We start from the raw sequence: 20,625 nt of genomic DNA on the forward strand, positions 1-20,625 counted from the left end.
TATTGTTATTTTCCTGAAGAAACAGCATTTTCATCACCTTTTTAAATCTTAAAGAGAGCACTGTGATGAGTTAATCTGGTCAGTTGGGTTACATTTCCTCTGGAAACTCTGATGCTATTGCTGAGACAGAAATCCTGGGCAGTAATGGTAGCAGAGAACCCTTAGTCTCTTTTTCAGCTCTACTCTAGAGTTCTAGCTGGGGGGTGAGGGCATTACTACCCTTGTAGAGAGGCCCCAGAGTCAACCTCGTTCTGGGTCCTCAGCCTGCCAGTATATCCTGATGACTACATTGACAGGGAGTGGACTCCGGGGCAGCAGAACCAGCATGCGGAGCAGTAACACTCCCACTGGCCATAGCTACATCCCGTACACACCGTCTGCATCGGTTTGGAGTTTTTTTCTCTAAACATCCTGATGATCTTAGAGGAGCAACTAAAAAAAAGTTGTTAACGAACTTGAGACAATTTCTGACTGCAATAATTTGTAGCAAAATTCCACATTCATATGGGTAGGTAAATGTGTGTTGTCAGTGTATGGGATTGACACCTTCCTGCTTTACTCAGGCTGGATGTTTCTCAGAGTGGCGAAAGATGCACTGTAAACATTTGGCTATTAGACTTAGCTTCAGGAAACACATCAACATCTCCTTCTTCTTCCTTTGCAGCCTGTCACTGTCACATCAATGGCTCCTTCTCAGAGATCTGTGACTCTCGGACAGGCCAGTGCGAGTGTAAAGCCAATGTAATTGGACGCCGGTGTGATGTCTGCAAAGTGAGTGAAAAGTGGCATTTCCTTTCAGCTTTTTTTCTTAACTAAATATTGTTTGATTTTTGTATAAGGGTTTTTTGTTGTTCATTTTTCGCTTAAAGAACATATACGGATTGTTCTTATGTTGAGAAAGGCAGAATGGTTGCTTTTTAAATGTTTTCTAATGGTTTTCTAGAACAAAACATGGAACATTGGATTTACACACAATGAATGTATTTTAAGCCTCACTGTATATATAAGTATATTTGCATACATGGTGTGTACACTTTATATTCTGAATGTTTGGTATAAATAAATTAGTTAAAAATATTGCAGCTTTGTAGGATAACCCCTTTATGAAGAAAGTCTGATAGCATCTCATTAAAAAAAACAGTAGGATGCTAGTTTCATTCTGCTGTGAATGTTCTGCTTTTGTGGTTTTTTCTTAGGGTTTCTTCTTGTTTTGTCCAAACAATGTATTATTTTTTTGTGAAAGTGTCTTTTGCCATGGCTTTGTTTTCCTGTCTCATAAATCACTGCAAAAAATATTGTTTCATAAACTTTCACAGAATTGTCTTCAGGCAGCTAAGGAATATATTTTAGCTGGCTGCACATTTCTCTAGCTCAGTGTAAGGACTCATGGATTAGGTCTGTGTCCTCAGAATACCTCCACCTGTGTGTAATTTAAAGCACATAAATAATTCTGCAGAAATCAAAAGGATCATTTTCACTGTTTAGAGTTACGTAATTTCTGAAGTGTTTGCTCACGCTCCATTTTCAACAGTATTTAAAGAGTCTGTTCAAAGAAAAAATGCTGGTATCAATGGAATTTGCAGATTGCATAATGTACCCAGCAAATAGCTCAAGCTTGTTAATACAGTACTCGTGGTTAATTGGAATTAATCTTTATTTACTACTATGTTTGCTCCTATCTTTATTCCTGTACTCTCTTAGGTGGTGTAGTTTCCTTATCTTTACTTTCTAACAGTGTTTACTTTTCATTCTTAAAGCCTAGCTACATCTGGGCCCCAGAAAAGCTCTTTTGTATACCCTGTGGCTGCAGTGCTTTAGGATCTGTGTCACTGCAGTGTGATATGTTGGGAAGATGTATCTGCAAATCAGGATTCATGGGCAGACGGTGTGAAATCAGAAAACAGGTGCCTAAATTGCAAGAAAATGCAGGAAGCAGTCAGCAGATTCGAGTACCCCCTCGGAGATGGGGTGCCAGCAGTGCCGGTGGGTGCCCACGAGGTGCTTACCGGCCTGAGACTCTGGTAATGAGAAAATGTGTGCATTGCATGGGCTGAAGTCTCATATTTGCTTGTGTTTGGAGTTCACATAGATTGGAGTTTTTTTAATTCTAAGTACGCATGCTACAATAGAAGAAATTCTTGAGAAACGGAGAAGCTCAGAAGACAGGCATGCTTTTAGGATGCTTCCCTAATCCTAAGGCTTCTCATTGTGCAAATTGTGATATCAGTGAGAAATGAAATACCAGAATAAGTCCCAAAACAGCACCATTAGCAACTGTATGCAGAAAATGTATGGGAGATATACATAAATCAATGGAATCAGTGGGATTTTCTTGGCTTTTGGCAGCATAAGACTTCCTTTTCTAACAAGTGAAGAATCAACAGCTCAAGGAGTTTGCAAGAAGGATCAGCCCCAGAGGCAAAGACTTAAGATCTAATTTTAAAATGTCAAACATAACTGGTGCTAGAAGTTCTCATTAGTGAATATGGCCAGTTATCTGAGCCATTTTTAACTTTGTACAGTGCCAGTAATTTGAATGTAATGCCTAGAATAACAGGAGTGTTCATTGCTTATCACATACCAAAAAAGCAACTTATTTCCTAAAATAAAGTAATTATGATGCAACTGCTTCTAACAGAGCAGTGTTTTAGAAATACTGGTTTTTTGTCCCTGCAATGCAAACTCTCCATGCTTATCACATCCTGTCTGAAAAATACCTGGCAGTGTTTTTCCTCCTCAGCTAGACTCTGGGACCCATGCTGTATTCAATCATATAGATTCCCTTGGAGAAATGAGCTTTTACCCATTACACATACATTAGGTTACTGTGTTGCCCACATAAACACTCGACATACACTGATGGGGACAAAATATAATAACATTATCAGAAAATTCATTGTATTTCCTCATTGTAATCCAGGATCTTATCTCTTGTGCAGTAACTGTGATTCTGAGAATTTTTGTGGGTGAATAAACTTTGCTGAGGACTTAACTAGGGAGTTCATCTTGAGGGTTGCATGACTTATCAAAATGTCTTTGTGCAGACCTCCTCACAGAATATAACTCAGCATGCTAGTGATCTTTCCTAACTTAATGAAGTGTGGAGTGCCAGTATCAGACTTTTTCTGACTTTCACCCTTATAAACAGAATTTTTAAGATTCTATCAAACTTTATATTGAGAACTGAGATGCATGCTGTACATTGGTTACTTCACTGCATTAGTCTGATTGTGCATATTCGCATTTCTGTGTGTTTCTTCTGGTGTAAAAGAAATTTTAGATATAGTCATATATTTAATTGAACCCTGGAGTTTACTTATATGAGTTCAAGTATTTTTTTCTCTCTGATAAACTGTATTTTGTCATGCAGAAATTGGCAAAACATTTCAATATAGAATTTGAAAGTGAAAATCAGTGTAATTCTTTATTACATATATAATCAAGCATTGGCTTAGGTTCATATAGTTCTTCAGGCCAAATTCTGACCATAGGTGTGGTCCTGTATTCTGATACCTATCAGCAGATTCTCTGTGTGGGTGTGGAACTTCAGTATTAAACTCAGATATCAGATTCAAGGATTTCTCCATGGAAAGCTTCTGAAGGCTCTGAGAGTTCATTAGTACAAGAGGTTAAGGGTTCCACTATGGAACAAATCCATGTAAAATGTGAGTCATAGAATCATTAAGGTTAGGAAAGACCTCCAAGATTATCAAGTCCAACCTTTGATCACCACCTTGTCAACTAAACGTAGCACTAAGTGCCATGTCTAGTCATTTCTTGAACACCCCTCGTGTGGTGACTCCACTCCCTGGACAGCCTGTTCCAATGCCTGACCACCCTTTCAGTGAAGAAATTGTTCCTGGTGTCCAATCTGAGCCTCCTTTGGCACTGCTTGAGAACATGTCCACTTGTCCTGTTGCTAGTTGCCTGAGAGAAGAGGCTAACCCCTACCTTGCTGCAACCTCCTTTTGGGTATTACAGAGAACAGTAAGGTCTTCCCCGAGCATCCTTTTATTCAGGCAAAACAACCCCAGTTCCCTCAGCCACTCCTTATATGACTTACTCTCTAGACCCTTCACCATCTCTGTTGCCCTTCTCTGGACAAGCTCCAGCACTCCAATTTCTTTCTTGTAATGAGGGGCCCAGAACTGGAGGCAGTACTCGAGGTGCAGCTTCACCAGTGCTGAGTACAGAGGGACAATCACTTCCCTAGTCAAGGTTGGTGCAGCTCCACTGATCTGAAAAATCTACTGATTTATAGAAGGTAAAAATCTAACACCTTGTGCCTGGATCACACAGTAGTACATTGTAAAGTAATTATTTTCACTTTGTTCCATTTATATTTGTTAGCAGTGATCTTTTGAATATGCAGTTTTTAACTTTTTGTTTTTCTAGCACAGTCTGTGATAGATTTTATTACTAAATGTTGTAATATCAATTTCAAGTGAAGTTGTTATTATTATGATTTGGATTTCAGATTTCTTTGAAAATCATAATTTTGGGAAAAAAAAGGTAGAGAAGTGCTCCGATTTTAAAGCAGTCTAGCTCAAGACTGAGTTCAGAATTTGAATATCAAGTATGGTTTGTTCCTAGGAGCTTCTGTTGGCTGGTGCAGTGAAACCCGCAAGGTCTGTTGGTTGAAAGTTTTGTGCAGAACTCCAGATTACAGTAGATAAATGAGCATGTGTCTTCCCCTCTTTACAAGAATTTTGCATTCCACTAGTGAAGTTGAGGAAATTTATTACTGTAGTTGATAATATCTACTCTGGTTCTGTAGTGTATTAATCACTGCAAAAAAGAAAGTAAAGAAAGAAAATAGAAACAAAGGCCTGATCCAAAGACAGAGTTTTTATCTTAAAAATAGATAATTCCCATTATTTGTTTGTATTGTACACAAATACATTATATCTACGTTCTTCTGAAGTTATTCCTATATATCATTCAAAAGAAATGCCCTTGCGTTACAGAATACAGTATACAGACCTTGCCCCTGATCAGAGGAGATAATATCTAGTTGTTCAGAGGCTTTCCAGTTGAATCAATCTCTATTCACAGCTAAGAATCTGAGTGCACTCTCTTAGCAGCAAACTACCTGACAAATTCTTACAACCAGACACAGGGTATGTATACGGTGCTGACATACATTCCATTCCATGTGAGAATTGTACTTATGGGAACACAGCCTGGTAAGCAATGCATTACGCTTGTAGAACATCCATTATAGCATCATGTATAGCATTATATTATAGTTATTCTTTCTCATTTATGTAGGGCATTTAGTGCCCTTACTCCAGGGTTTTACCACTACAATTCACTTTGTTAAGAGTAGTATTTCAGTGACGAAGAGGAAAGATCTCCCTGCACTCAACTCTTGCTCTTTTCTCCTGATAATGATTCTATGTACTAACTGCTCTTCGTCTCTCTGTGGCAGCGTGAAACATTTGGCTTACAGTCTTCAAGAGGATGTGTTCCCTGCAACTGCAACTCTTTTGGTTCCAAGTCCTTTGACTGTGATGGAGATGGACAGTGTTATTGCCAGCCTGGAGTGACAGGAAAGAAGTGTGACCGCTGTGCACATGGATTTTACAACTTTGAAGAGGGAGGCTGTACTCGTACGTAAATTTTTTGCACCCAAGTGCAGATTTATTTATTTGTTTGTTTATTCCTAAGATTCTAGTTTGGCTGGTTTTGGATTGCCTAACAAATTTTCTTGACAGCTAGGTATGTTCATAGACAACCTTGTAAATCAGTCAGTTGGCAAGGATGATGATTGGCAAGAAGAAAAGACATGGGTAATTTCTGCCATTTTATGGTCAGTTTATGGCTAATCTACTATGCTTAGAAGGAACAGGGATGTCTTTTACTCCAAGTACTGTCTGCCAAAAAATTCTATGAATTTCCTATAATTTAATTATATTGAGGATATCGTAGAAGTCTGATTAAAGTTCTTACCAAATCACATCAGCTTGAAGAGAAAACAAAAACAAAACCACAACCCCCCCTTTGCTTCTAGTTTTATTCCAAATCTTTTTTTATTAATGCAATCCTTTTCTGTACATTAATATTTAGTTTCTTGCTTACTTGTATACTTTTTGTGTGCAACAATATCTTCAGGTAAATCTGTCTGCTATTTCCCTTGTGTAAACACATGAAAAGTCTGTTTTTCTAGATACTGAAACTCTGGCATTGGACATAAATATATCCAACCACTTCTTTACATTTATTTTTTTTCCTTTTTGGACATTAGGTCAAAAACTGAAATGGATGCTTCCTATACCTGAAGTAGTACAGATTGCTATGTCAGAAAGAACCTAATCTATAGGTTTCTTCACAGGGAAATGTCCATCTTTGCTGCTAGAACTGTATTTTTAAAGTCTCACAGACACATTTAGGTGTGATCACAGGAGACATAACTGGTTGTCTAGTGTGAGTGACTACTGGAATGCCAGAATGCTGCTATCATTCTTCAACCATAAACTGTATTCTTCCCCAAAGCAGACATCACCATGTCCAGTAATCTGTTCTTCCTCCTTTCCTATCCAGAATGGCAACAGAAGCAGCAAGACTAGCTCTCTGCCTTTTTTTTACTCCCTTTTTTTATGGAAGGAGCATCAAGGCCTTGAGACCCACATTTGTGCAGCAAATTTCAATTTTAGCTGTAGTGTGAATAAATCCTAAGACAGGATTATGTTTGAAAACATTGTTCTATGGTATTGTTTCCCATTTTCAAAAGGAGAACAGCCTTGAAAAGTGCAAAAACATTGGCACCTTGGAAAAGGGAAGGATTGGTTCCCAGGCTCACTGATGAAAACAGCTTGAAATAAAATGCAAATGATAACTGCAGTCCTAAAGCCTATAGCAAGTATACAGAAGGGAAAAAATACTATAGTTTATCTTTATGGTTAGCCTCTTATTCTAGCATTTCACAGTTTAAAAGTACATCAGTATTGTGAAACACAAAAAAATGTTGTTAACTTCATACAGTTGAAGAAGGAAAATGAGAGGCCTATTAATAAGATTTCAAATTAAAGTTATAATTGCTGTCTTAGCAAACTTTGAAATGACAGAGTAAATCCATGCAACATTTTAAATAGAAATATATCAACCTGTGATCATCAAATGTGTTTAAAATAACAGCATCAGCTAAAGATATTCAGAACATTCAGATTTTTAAAAGTTCCTAAGTAAGCAGACAGATGGAGAGGAATTCTGTTTTCAACATACTGGTTTTCCCCACTTATTTTTAGGAGACTTCTTATGTATTCCTTCAAATGACAAAAAATAAGGAATTAAATTATGAATCACAAAGAAAATCAGAAATTTAATAAAATATATCAAAACATGCTAGAAAGAAAAGTACAGAAAAATTATTTCCATTGTGACAGTTAAGTATCAAATAAAATATTGGACCTCTTTTATCTAGCATTTATCCAGAAGGAATATAATTTGATTTTTTTCTTGTGCAGTAAAAGCCCATAAATCCTAAAATAAACCCTAAAGCATCATCAGTGTTGACATTCTAGCAGCAAAGATACAAAAGAGATTTCTATTTCACTATTGCTTGCAACATGTTGTACTTTTTCCCTCCTTTTTTTTTTTTTGATGACGATAAAAGTAAAAATGAAAAAAAGATTGGTCTATTTCCTTCTTCCCCTCCATGTCTTTTAAGCCAATATTCTGTAAGACCTGGAAGCCCATAGAAGAGCTGTCACACCCAAAAGCGTCAGTCTCCCAGTGAGCTGTATTCTGAAGCATCTTCAAGCCACAGTGTGTCAAAAGATTTGAAGTAGCATGCAACATATCCTGTTCTGGCAGGATGGAGGCAAAACTTGCTATCTTCTTTGCAACAATTACCTTATTTTGAAAGCATTGATGGGGAAAAAATAAAGGTCACTTCTTATTTGAACTATAAATATGAGTTCTATCTTTGCACATCTCTTGTTTTCTTATTTAATTCTTATTTCATACGGTAAAGGCAATGATCATAAATGAAGCCCTCAATAACAAAGTTACACTGCCCTTTAAACACCCAAGGAACAGATTATGGCTCAGAGAGTCATAGTTTGCTTATGATGCTTTTTCTCTGGCCTCAGGGGTAATGTGGATGATGGGTGTGAAAATAACCATACCCAAGTTCTGCTTCTTCAATCACTGAGGTATCTTGTGCCCCATAACTACTTATCACTTACATACTTGAATTTGTATTTTCCACCAATGAGCTGTTTACTTAATAATCATTTAAGAGCAACGACCGCTTCTGGAACCACTTTCAAACCCAAAGTATTTTTAATTTACTATAGTCTGTGAAGAATCCCAGTTTCCCATGGAGAGGAGACATCAACTGGTTGACATCCTCCCAAGGCAGAGAACATGTAATCTGAGAAAGAATAGAAATGGAAAAAGAAACCAAAACACCTCTTTTGTCCTTTAAAAGAAGTCTCTTTAGAGCAGCAGACATTTCAGGAGGTTGGCTTATATTGGTATAAGATGTTAAACACACTGCAGTTCCTGCATAGATGGCTCAGGTGGCTTCTTGCAGGAGACAACATGGGTTCAGAAATTGTACAGCAGCACTCCTGCGGCTAAATCACAAAAATGCACGATCTCAGAAGTCTCTGCACTTCAGCCGTTAGTGCCTTTATTTTTCCCATTCTGTTCTCATTGCAGTTACTTCAACCTCAGCTGTGTTCCATTGCTACTGGTTTTGGCTTGTCTGGGTTTACCCTACCTTTCCTACCCCACTGTGTCCACAGAAAACTGAGTTCACTATACAGTTAGCGCCTGCTCTCCAGATGTCACATAAAGGGCTAATTTTTCCTCTGCTTTATTTTTTTTCCATCTTCCATGAAGCCTGTGAGTGTTCACGTTTTGGTAATAACTGCGATCCCATCAGTGGCCACTGTATCTGCCCTCCCAATACTGTTGGAGAAATGTGTGACAAATGTGCACCAAATTACTGGGGCCACAACATTATCAGTGGCTGCAAGGTGAGTGGATTTCTATTTTCTCTGTGTGCATTACTTTTTTCACAGTAATTTATAGCTGGAACACAATTCTTGGTTTGTAAATCATGTTTTGCCTCTGCATTGCAAATTTTGGTGTCAGACTGTGATGTAAATGTTGGTGATCTTTTACTGAACACTGCAGATCCTTTGTCTCAGGTATACAGCCTGTAACACAAAAATCCTTTGATTCTGCGGTCACGCTGAGTCAGTATCCTGCTTGAAACTGGTTTTATTTTATTATAGCTGTGTTTAAAGTGATTGAGGAGATTACCACAGTATTGAACAATGTATATAGGTGTATATTTACAGGTAATTGACAGTGCTTTTGTGGAACAAATTTACTTTAGTCTTAATGGTGATACCACTGGGAATTTGTACTCAAAGTTTGCTTGGAAAGGGCTTCCATTAGTGCATAAAAGACATCGAGGAGTGAAGAAAAGAAACATCCACCTTAGTTGTAAATAGCTCTTTCTTCCTCTGTTCTGAAAGGGGTAATAAACCTTTTCATTAGCCTTTAAACTCTTTTATCACAATATTTGACACAGAGTTAAAAAAATCTGAAGAGACGGAGAAGAAACAGGAAAACAATGATAGAACATCAAGGAGACCATGAACACTGTTGAGTTGAGGAGAGCAGTATTCGGCTAAGGTTGAAAATTGGTGACAGTGGACATCATGCAAAGTTCAAATGCCTTCTCCTTTCTTCTGTGCTAACTGATGATGAGGGATTTATAGTACTACTACAATTCATCCACAAAATTACATCTGGTCTGAACATAGTCATACACCATTAATGCTTTTTCTTGAAAGGCTGTTTGTCATGTAGCTCAGGCTGCAAAGCAGTTGTCGAGAATTATTTCCTTTTTGTATGTACGGAAAACTCCCCTTGTGAAACCTCTGCTGTGCTGCTGTGATACAGACTCTTGGCTTCTGAAACCAGCCTAATGAGGTTGAAGACCTCTGTTTGAGCTCTGGAATATATTCTCTGATTGTCTTTTATGTGAGCACATTAGTATGACAGTTCCATGGCACCATCTAAATTAATAATGATCTATCAGCCCACATCTCTTTCAGTATGTTGCAGCTAATTTCTGCAAAGTAAGATGTGAACCTCCTACTTGCAATTTTCGTAGAAGTTTTCCAAGGCTCTTTTAACTCAGGGATAGAGAGAATTGCGTACAACTGCAAAAACAAACAGCATCTTATGGTAATTTAGGTTTTGATATTGCACACCAAGCTATTTCAGAGTATGGCGAAGAATTTGCTTTCTAAGCAAATATATCACATGTATGTTCACATATATCTTGTAGTATAAAGGTCTTTCTGTCAGAAGGTTTTTTTTTTAGGTTAGGTAGTAATCTAGCAGCCTAGCATTTAACCAGTGGTTAAATAGTTCCTCTGGCATTCATTAAAGATTGCATTTGAATGTTTCCTGTAAATATTAACCTTCTTTATATATGGTCTTTTCAGATCGGAAGAAAAGTGCTCTAAGTAGTCATGTGATAGACAATTTTGCTTAGAAACTGAATCCACCTTTTCTTCTTCTCGTTTTTGGCTTTGTTTCTGTAATTTTAGGAAGTCTATCCATGTCAGTTACTGTGGTAACCTGTACTACTGCCACAGTTTGCTTCTGTAAGCTGAACTCCTCCATATGAGATTCTGGTCACACCAGGGATTGCAGCCAATGTCCTGTGCTAACTTTGCAGTGCAGTCACAGTAATAGCACTGAGGGATTCTTCTGTTCCTTGGAAGTCTGCAGCTTTCCCTGCTACTTAATTCTCTATTCAATATCTAGACCCCCTGGCAAATCACCTATTTCTATCCTTACCTGCCTGCCCAAGTCTCATTCTCTGAGCAAGTTTACTTCCCAGTATACTGCATGACTAAATCTCTAGCCCTTACTGTGTAAACTGCTGTCATCGAGGAGTCTTTTTTGTACAAAGACACCTGTCTGATGGATGACTAATAAACACTGAACTAGATTCCTCTGGAACTACTAAACCAATTGCCCCTGAGCAATTCCAGTTTTAGGAAAGTGGTCTGAACATGCCTGCAAACGATTTACATACAAAATACTTTTTAGGGAGTGTTTGTAGTTTGCAAGTTAATTTTGTCCCCGAAGTATCCTAATGTCCTCAACACTTTTAGATTTATTTGTTTTCACTGCCTAACTTATCAGTGATAAGTCATATATGTTGAAAAAAAACTGGTGGAAAAAACCCACCGGTACTGTAAATGTATTTAGTGTATATGCTTGACCCTTGTTGAGTAAAAGTAAACTACTAACCTCATAATTTAGATATGTTACTTTTAGACAGTGGTAATTCATTGCTGTACTTTATTTACAGATACTTGAAAGAGATTAGTTACTTTTTGGTTGGGTTTTGGTTTTGATTGGTTTTTGGGGGTTTTTTTTGTTTTGTTTTGGGTTGTTTTTTTTTTTCAGAGCACAATTACAATTGTCTCCTTGTTTCTCTCCTTTTTAGCCCTGTGACTGCAGCCTTGTTGGAGCTCTAAGTTCTCAGTGTGACTTAAATACAGGCTGTTGCTTCTGCCGCCCTGAATTCTCTGGGGATAAATGCACTGAGTGCAGATTGGGCTACTGGAATTATCCACATTGTGTTGCTTGTCAGTGCTTTCCAGCTGGGACTGATCCACAGAGCTGTGATACAGAGGGGAAGTGCTCATGCATTGATCATACTGGCCAATGCAGCTGCAAGGTAGGGCAATGAAGGTTGTAAACTGATTTTATAGCTGCTGAGAAATGTATTCCAAAATTTATTAACCTTTGTACTTACTTATTCCAGCTACACATGCAAACAAATCTCCTTGGTTTTCATAGTGCATTTGCTAACTGCTGTGGGAGGAGCCCAGCACAAGGAAAGACTTAAGTGCTTGTCAGTTGCTTTTTCACATACAGACACTTGCCAGGATAGCATCCTCTTGAGCTTTTTTCTTAGTTTGAATTTCTTTCTGTTCTTAGAGAACTGCTGCCAGTTTATCCCCATAATACAATTCTTTTTCAGATATTGCGCAAAATAAAAGCAAACACATCAGTAATCACAGTGTGCCACAGTGCTAGTTCAAAGTACATTGTCTTATAGGGAGTCAATATTTATAATTTCATTAGTAGAATTCATTGCAGTAGTACCCCTTCTGAGTAGACTGCATCCAGTTCAGGATCACTAATGCAAAGACTTTTGGCATTACCATCCACAACATTCTTATTTGGAATTGTTCTTGGAAGAACAGCACACTTAGGTGGTTTGAAAATTGACTGGATTGATGGCTTAAAGGGCAATAATCGATGGTTTGACATGCAGTTGGTAGCCAGCAAGCAGAGTACCCCCAAGCCAATACCTTCATCAGCACCACAGATGACAGAATTCATGATTAGCACATTTGAGAATATTGCTGATTTGAAAGAGGTAGAAGGTTGACATGCTGAACAGTAGAATTATAGTCTAGAGGATACTTGAAAAACTTGATGACTGAGAAAATGGAAAGATCATAAACTGGAGGAAAAAGCCTGAGTGGTAATTCTGCTGAAAAGCACAATATTAACCAACCCTATACTCTCCTTGTTAGTCCTGCCTACGGATTGACACAAAGAGCTAGTAAAATGGAAGAATTAATTTAGATTGTTGAATTGCCAGGTAATCATTTGGTTAAATGGGCACCAGTCACCAGTTTAAAGACTCAGTGGAAGAGCTGTAGAACAAAATAAGTTGGAAGTCACCTATTGAGGTCACCTAGTCCAGTGGCTAGTCCAGTGCCTTGCTGAGGCAGTAATTTCAAGGATGGAGAGGGATTTCACAAACTCTCTGCAAACTGCTTGACTACCCTCCCATTTTTCTGGTATATTTGAACAGAAGATATCCATTGTGTTCTATTTCACAAATACTGATTCATTTGATGGTGAGACCATAACAAAATTGAAGTGATTTAATCACATGGACTGTCTTAGTAAAACTCAGTGCTATTTGCCCTGTGTCAGCCTCTGAAATGGAGAAATTGAAGTATCTCAATTCTTTCAGCCTCTCAGGATACATGATAAGCTCCAGCCCCTCTAACCATCTTGGTGCCCCGTTTCTGGATTAGGTCCAGTATGTCACAGAATCACAAAATGTGTCAGATTGGAAGGGACCAGTGAAGGTCATCTAGTCCAACCTCCCTGCTCAAGCAGGGTCCGCTAGAGCATGTTACTCAGAATTGTGTCCAGATGACTTTGGAATATCTCCAGAGGAGACTCCACAACTTCTCTGCTTCATCGTCTCTCTTGTAGCTCCTGTAAGCACTAAGTAGAAAGAAGGGAGGTTGATGATATTTTTAAATGGAAGTGTTTCTTTGTTGATTCTTTTAAGGCTAATATAGTTGCTTCTATGTTTCTGTGAGTGCAAATGAACAGTATATATTTAGCTGATGATTAATGATAAGGAACTGAAATTGACATGAAACAAAATTCAAAGCAAGTAAAAATCACCTTTTATAACAGAAAATGGACAAATAATACTGAATGAAGTCAGCGTTTTTTCCTCGGAGTTTATGTCTAAGGTTAAATTTAAATCTAGCATTGGTTAACATTTTGTATAACTTTTTTGAAAGAGTTATATATTGAAGAAACTAGACTTTTAGAAAATGGTAATCATTCCCATTTTAATCTGCTGTTACGGCTGCACAAATGAGCTTTCAAAGGCTCAGGAGCCTCATTGTCAGCCCTGATAAAAAGCAGCAAAATTTAAGCTAAATACAGTGTAGGCACATTTGTTGATAGAGTTACACGTGGAAATGAGGGTTAAAAACGGTAAATCCTGAGGGATAATGTTGGTTTCCTGTATAAGCTTTGGAAAGTTTAATTTGTTTTTTAGATTGTCTTCTTCACATTACTCTCAAGAGAAAAAAAAAAGATGTGTGTGGAGTAAAAGCCAACCAGTACTTTCATATTGGTGATTTTTTTTTCTTTTTAAATACCTTGGTCTTGATATGAAAATGGTTTTAAAAGGCTCTGCATAAATTATTGCATATCTCCCCTATCTAGAATAACTTTTTATTTAGACTAATTGAAAAATGAAAATGAAAGCATTGACATTACAACAGTGAAACATTTCAGCCTTGTTAATACTGATCAATGATGTGGAAAACAATCATGAAGAGGGGAAAGCTTTTCTCTACAGAATTTCCATTAAAATACATTTCTCACCGAGAACATTTAGTGCTGTACCTTAAATATCTGAACATGTCAATGGTAATTCCTATTAAGAAGGCTTGATTAACACAGGCAATTTCAGAACAACTTATTTTTCTTATCTTATCTATCAGTTATTGAGTATGTCATGCCCAAAGTGCCATTTAATTTTTCTGTAGTTACAAATGCCAGTGTGAAGCCAGCATCCATTGCTCAGAGCTACTCGGTGGATACAAATGCAAATGCCTTAATTACATTAATTACATATGTTTACATACACACGTGATAAGAAACTGGAAAGTTCCTTGAATATTTCCTAACCCTTATTATTTCCTTCTACACCCTGTTATTGTCATCACTGCCTGATTTTCTTTTTCTATTGCTGTCTTAAAATAAAATCTGCTGCTTTTTTCCCCCCTTTTTTCCCCCTCTTTTAAACATTCTCTCTCTTCCAGGTTAATGTGGAAGGTATCCACTGTGACAGGTGCAAGTCTGGTACATTTGGTCTCTCTGCCAGAAACCCACTTGGCTGCAGCAGTTGCTATTGCTTTGGCCTGACTACACGGTGCAGTGAAGCAAGGGGGCTGATCCGTATGTGGGTGAGTAGGAAACTGCTGAGCCATGTAATGCGATAATGTTGTTTCCTGCTGGCATCTTTTAGTCAGGCACTGAGAGGTAGCTAGAAAATGGCCAAACATTTAAGCAATCATTTTCCTCTTTATACTTTGAGAAGTGGTGAGAGCGGTATGTTCCATTAGACAATCAGGGTCAAGACATTAAAAGTAAATAAGTAGATAATAAAATGAGTGATAGGATAGCTGATGTCAAGCCAAAGTGAAGCTATTAAGCCCCAAGAAAGGGCAAGCTAGTCGTGTGGCGAAATTATGCAGTACAGTGCATTGCAATATAATCCCTGGTACATGATACACAGTTTACCCAGGTGTATTCAAGGGTCACAGATGCTTGTTGTCCAGCATAAATTTCAGATAGTTCGATTAATCTGTTTATTTTCATTGTTGGTTTTGCTGTTTTAATGTTGTTGGGTTTTGTTTTGTTGGTGTTTTGTTTTGTTGGTTTTTTGTGTGGTTTTTTTTAATTAAAAAAAAAAGCTTATTGAAGCTGTATTTAAATTCAAGAATGGAGGGGTTTAATTCATCAAAGCAAACAAAGAGCTCTCCACTTGTTTGTGGAAGAGGGCCTTGAGGCCTATGCGGCACTGACAAATAAGGCAGACTGGATGTCTCCATTTATCTGTACAACAAGCACAAAACACACGTTGAGACTGCTGCTGTCTTGTCACTGCTGTGCCAGCTCCTCAGTTACATTCTGGAGGAATGATTTCTTATGGAAAAAGATTAGTTCTGTCCCCATGTGTGGTCAGTCATATCTCTGCTCGAAAGCATGTTGGCCATAGAAGGAATGATTGCCTAATGCAAATCAACCAAAGCCCCAGACTTGGCAAGTACAAGCATCAGCTGGATAAGGAAACTTTAGGCTGAAATCTAGATAATGTTTCTTGCTTAATGTAATATGAATACAACTTATTCTCCCCTTCATTGTTCAATCCTGTAGCACCTCTTTGCCTTCCCAGTGGATGAAGTGATTTATTATGATCTGACCCAGTTCTCATTATTTCTGTTTTGCCCCTCATTTGCTGCTAGACTGGAGATGGAAGACTGTAGAGGACTGGCAAGTTATAAAATTTAATCAAGTTCCGTGACAGCAGCAATTCTGGATAATTGTGCTTTGACCTTTGTGGGAGCACAAACCATAAACAGTTTAAACCTCCTGATTATTTTTTTTCTCTTGATTAACTTCCTTTCATATTTGTGCTCATATCTAAAGGAAATTATGATTATATGTCATCTAGTTTTTGGTGTTCTGTGTTCTGCCAACTGATGGTGGCTATTTCAGATACTTTCAGGTGCTTCAAATGGCATTACAATTGTTTTAAACAAGCAAATCCTCTCTTATATGACAATAAGGTATGGCTAATCTGAAATTCAAATGTGTTGACCCCTTTCTTGATGTCTAAAGTATTGAACAGTAAAATACAGTTATTCTAGGAGCTCAGTAAATCTCACTTAGGGCTAGCAATGTTAGGAATGCTTCCATGTCTGATCAGTCCATAGATGCTGCAGTAAATGGAAATACGAGGATACTGGAAGTACAGTACAGGATTTAGCTGATTCCTCATTGCCTGGCTGCTATGTCATGACCAGCCTATTGATGGGATGACTGTTAGAGATATGACCCTGCATTTGTTTTCTTTGTTTACCTCACTCTTTGGGAGAAGCAATTTTGACACCAGCCTTTTGCATCTGTTCACACACTCCCTGTGATACTTCCATTGGTGCAGAATTACTAAGACTCGTATTACAGTTTTTGGTCAGAATAATGATTTCAATAAAATGCTATTGAGACTCTGTCAACAAGTCTAAGATAATTATAAACATCTAAGTGGCATCCTTGTATTTTTCATTAAACCTGGATTTAGAGTTACATAAACCCTCATTGAGCCCTCACTCTTTGCATATTGCCTGGAAAATGTTTAGCCTTGAATATTGCATAGAACTGTCAAGGGATCAAGCACTGTGTTCCACAGCCTCAGTGATGTATGATGAGTGGTGGTGAGAACTATGCTTCTTTGTAAGGTACGTTCTCACAATCTGAACAGAAGAGGCCGGAGACTGAAATAGGACTTTGAAAATCACTGATAAAATTCATGGAATCACTTGCTGATTGAACTATTTTAACCAGTGCTACTACATTTTTTGTTAACATGAGGACAAGGTGCAAAAGGCTCAAGAGGAAAGTCATTATTAGCACTGTTTATACCTGAAGGAGTAGCAAGACTGCTTTGTGACAAATTGCTCATGATGTGAAATGAAATTACCTAGAAATAATTTTTTAAAGAGGTAGAATTTAAAGACTAACAATTCATGCAGGAAAATAGAATTAATTTTCTTCTCAATTTTTTTGATTATGCATAGGTGACCTTGAAGCCAGAGCAAATGATTCTGCCACTGGTGGATGAAAAACTTCAGCGCAGCACTCTTTCAGGGATTGCATTCCAGCCTCCTGAAATAGTAGCAAATATAGAACAGGTGATGCAGGATCTTCGGTCAGAACCCGTTTACTGGAGACTTCCAGAGCAGTTTGAGGGACGAAAGGTAAACCTAAAATTCCACAGAATACTGACATCGATTTCTTTTTTTTAGTCTTATATTTCTATTTTACAGTGCCTTTTTTCCCTTCCAATGAGCATGTCATCACACAGTGAAAAGTACTTCAAAAGAAAATAAATGCTATTCCATTATTAAAAATTATTTGCTCGGTTATCATGGAAATTCATAAAGTAACATGAACAATATTTAACATAGATATTTACGGATATTAATATATAATATTTTTCCACAGGATAGATTTTCTCATAAAAATGTTATTTGAAAAAATAAGCTGCATAAAATTTAATATACTTCTCTTGCAATTTTTTGTTTCTCTCAATTTTAAACCAAAAATGTCTGACCTTTTTAAGTTACATAGGAGAAAATGATTGAAATAACCCTCCTTTTGGATATTGTTATGCGCCTCTGTGATGATTTATTTTACACTTTTTGTATTTCTTGGTTTGGCTTGGGAAGGTTTAGATGTTTCTTTCTTTCCTTAAATGCAAATTTTGGGGAACACCAAAGCACATGTAAAGAAAAAGATAACATATTGTTTTTAGTGTAGTACAATAACAAATTGTTGGTGGGTGTTTTTGAACACAGCCCTTTTTCCCAGATATCTCCACAAGTATGTGTTGCTATTTTTTACCATGTATGCATTCATCAGGCTGCACGTGGGTGCAGAGTGCATCTAGCTCCTTCCCAAGAATTTATTTCTATATAACTGAAAATTAAGATTTCTTTTTATGCATTCTTAGCTGACTGCTTATGGAGGGAAACTGAAATATGCCATCTACTTTGAAGCACGAGAAGAGACAGGTTTTACTACTTACTATCCACAAGTCATCATAAGAGGTGGACCTCCTACTCATACAAGAATTATTGTCCGGCACATGGCTGCCCCTCTGATTGGGCAGCTAACAAGGCATGAGATAGAGATGACAGAGGTAAATCACATTTCCATCTGCTTTTTTTACTCCAAAGCTTAAGCACCCTGTTCTTTTGAATACTGTTAATAACCTGGTTTTGCATTTCTGTCTTTCAGCATGAATGGGAATATTATGGTGATGACCAAAGAGTCAGAAATACTGTCCCCTGGGAATATTATCATGATGACTCAGGTATCAACAGGACAATGTCTCAGACAGATTTTACCTGGAAGCCTTATGGAGATGACTCAAGATCGAGTAGAGCTGTATCCCGAGAAGACTTCATGAATGTGTTGTATGATGTTCATTACATTCTTATTAAGGCGACTCATGGCAATATCATGAGGCAGAGCAGGTAACTATTTCATGCAGTGGTCTGAAATAGTGGAGGAGTCACAGATAACCTTGTAGACCTCCCAGCTATTCCCAACAAAATTTGTATTCATAACATCATCTATAAGCCATTGCTGAGAAGAAGGAAAAGAAGGAGTTAGCGTTCAGCATAGCAGAAGACACAGGAGAGGGAAGTTTAATTCAACAGAAAATTTAAATCACAATAGGCAAATGAAATCTCTATTTTCAGGTTCCTACAGCAGAAAACACATGTAGCACACACATTCTGAAACAAATTCAGGGTATTTTTTGAATAAATGTCTATTTTATGAATATGTGATGCTGTAATTAAATAAAAGTGTTAGTGTACAAAGAATTTTTCTCGTGCAAGTGGGAAATAGAATATGTTTGGGTCAAATATACTCAACATCTTCTATTCAGTCTATTAGTTATTTATATGAGGAAATAAAAATATATTTGGAGTGGACATCAGACATCAAGATGACTGGAGCAGTACAAAAATCTGCTGCAACCTAAAGGTCAGCTATAAGATTTTACACTGAAAGTAGCAGTCAATTGAACAAACAAGGAACAACTGCTTAGTTGCCTGTTCTTTGAAAAGGAGTCTGCTGTTTACAACAGATCACCAGGTGAACATGATTCAGTAACGATATTTTTGTTAAGAAATCCTAATACTCTATCTCCATGCATAAACAAATATGGCCTGCGAAATGAAAAGAAAAAACAACATCTTTTACTTCCCTCAACACTAATAAAGCCTAAGCATCAAGTTCCAGGTAACGGAATTCAAGAAAAAAGTTATTAAAGTGTTCACAGGATATCAGTGAACATCATCACAGGTTAAGAAACATGACCTGTGAGAAAAGATGTGAAGAACCAGATATGTTTAGAAACTAGAAATTGCCTTAAGATGCTTAAAATGTCACAGAGAGAAAGAGAATAATGTGTTCTTTGTTGCCATGGTGGGGAAGTCAAAAATGAAAATGAACTTAAACTTCAGCAGGAAAGATTCACATTAGACATGAAAGAAAGACTCGTTGGGGTAAAGACATTGTAGAACAGATTATACAGACTATTGCAAAAAGGTTTTAATAATGAATTCACAATATCCTTTGCAAGCAAAATTTATTAGCAAGGACATGGGAATGATCAGAGATAAACTCCAAAAGTCTCCAGAGGTCCATTTTATGATTCTGTCATAAAAGCAATAGACTAAAATTACTTCCAGATTTTTAGATTACAAATACGTCTGTAAGAGCCTTGCCTTTGGAGTTTAAGGGTGAATAGTAGGGGAAGATACACGTACAACTTTGCAGTATCTTGTGACAGAAAACATAGTCGTTGTTTCTGCTATTATCTCTATTTAAAGTATATATTTTACTGAAAAGTATTCATGCAGCTTGTGCTGGCTAGATGCTAAATATTAACACATGCTATAAATATTTTACATTGGTTTAATTTATTTTTGGCACAGTCCATGTAGGATATTGTATTACAAGCACAGAGGGGTTCCCATGAAAAGAATTATGAAGGTAACTCCACTGCAACTGGAAAATTTGAGAAGCATATTCATGTTTTATGTCTGTTTCTCCCTTACCTTACCTTTACGCTGTACATATCCTAGTTCAGCTGTGAAAACAAAAATTGAATACTATCTCAGCTCGAGCATCAAGGAAATTTATGAAAGCAAAGCTTCTGGGTTTGTTCTGGGATATGTGTGACTATTGTGACTGAACTAGACCTGAATTGTAATCAGGGCTACAGAGTAAGGAGGCATATATCAGAACAGGGGAAGACTTTTCAGTTTCAGGGCAGGTTTGCAAAGTGTCACTTAAAGAACTAGAATATATTTTTATAGCATGACACTTAAGAATGTGACATTTTATGACAGCAGGACTTAGCAAAGAGTTCATCTGGTCTTTCTGGTAACTCTCCTTCTGAAGGCATAGCTTTGCATATAATACCGTATTTGATTTTGAAGG

At 37.4% G+C, this 20,625-nt stretch overlaps 1 protein-coding gene across 2 annotated transcripts in view; it reads left to right on the forward strand.

Moving 5' to 3' along the window:
• Positions 1-20,625, forward strand: part of LAMA2 (laminin subunit alpha 2) — a 275,987-nt gene that overhangs the window by 145,688 nt on the left and 109,674 nt on the right. Inside the window, exons 19-27 of one of the 2 annotated variants that reach the window (XM_027632844.1) lie at positions 665-771; positions 1,758-2,021; positions 5,432-5,612; positions 8,851-8,987; positions 11,492-11,725; positions 14,646-14,789; positions 17,184-17,363; positions 18,119-18,307; positions 18,406-18,644. In XM_027632844.1, the coding sequence (XP_027488645.1) occupies positions 665-771; positions 1,758-2,021; positions 5,432-5,612; positions 8,851-8,987; positions 11,492-11,725; positions 14,646-14,789; positions 17,184-17,363; positions 18,119-18,307; positions 18,406-18,644 (1,675 nt within the window). The remainder of the gene's footprint in view (positions 1-664; positions 772-1,757; positions 2,022-5,431; positions 5,613-8,850; positions 8,988-11,491; positions 11,726-14,645; positions 14,790-17,183; positions 17,364-18,118; positions 18,308-18,405; positions 18,645-20,625) is intronic. The other variant, XM_027632852.1, reaches the window with a different exon arrangement.

The sequence above is a fragment of the Corapipo altera genome, unplaced genomic scaffold, assembly GCF_003945725.1.
Source record: "Corapipo altera isolate COAL_440 unplaced genomic scaffold, ASM394572v1 2b, whole genome shotgun sequence".
In the NCBI taxonomy this organism is placed as follows: Eukaryota; Metazoa; Chordata; class Aves; order Passeriformes; family Pipridae; genus Corapipo; species Corapipo altera.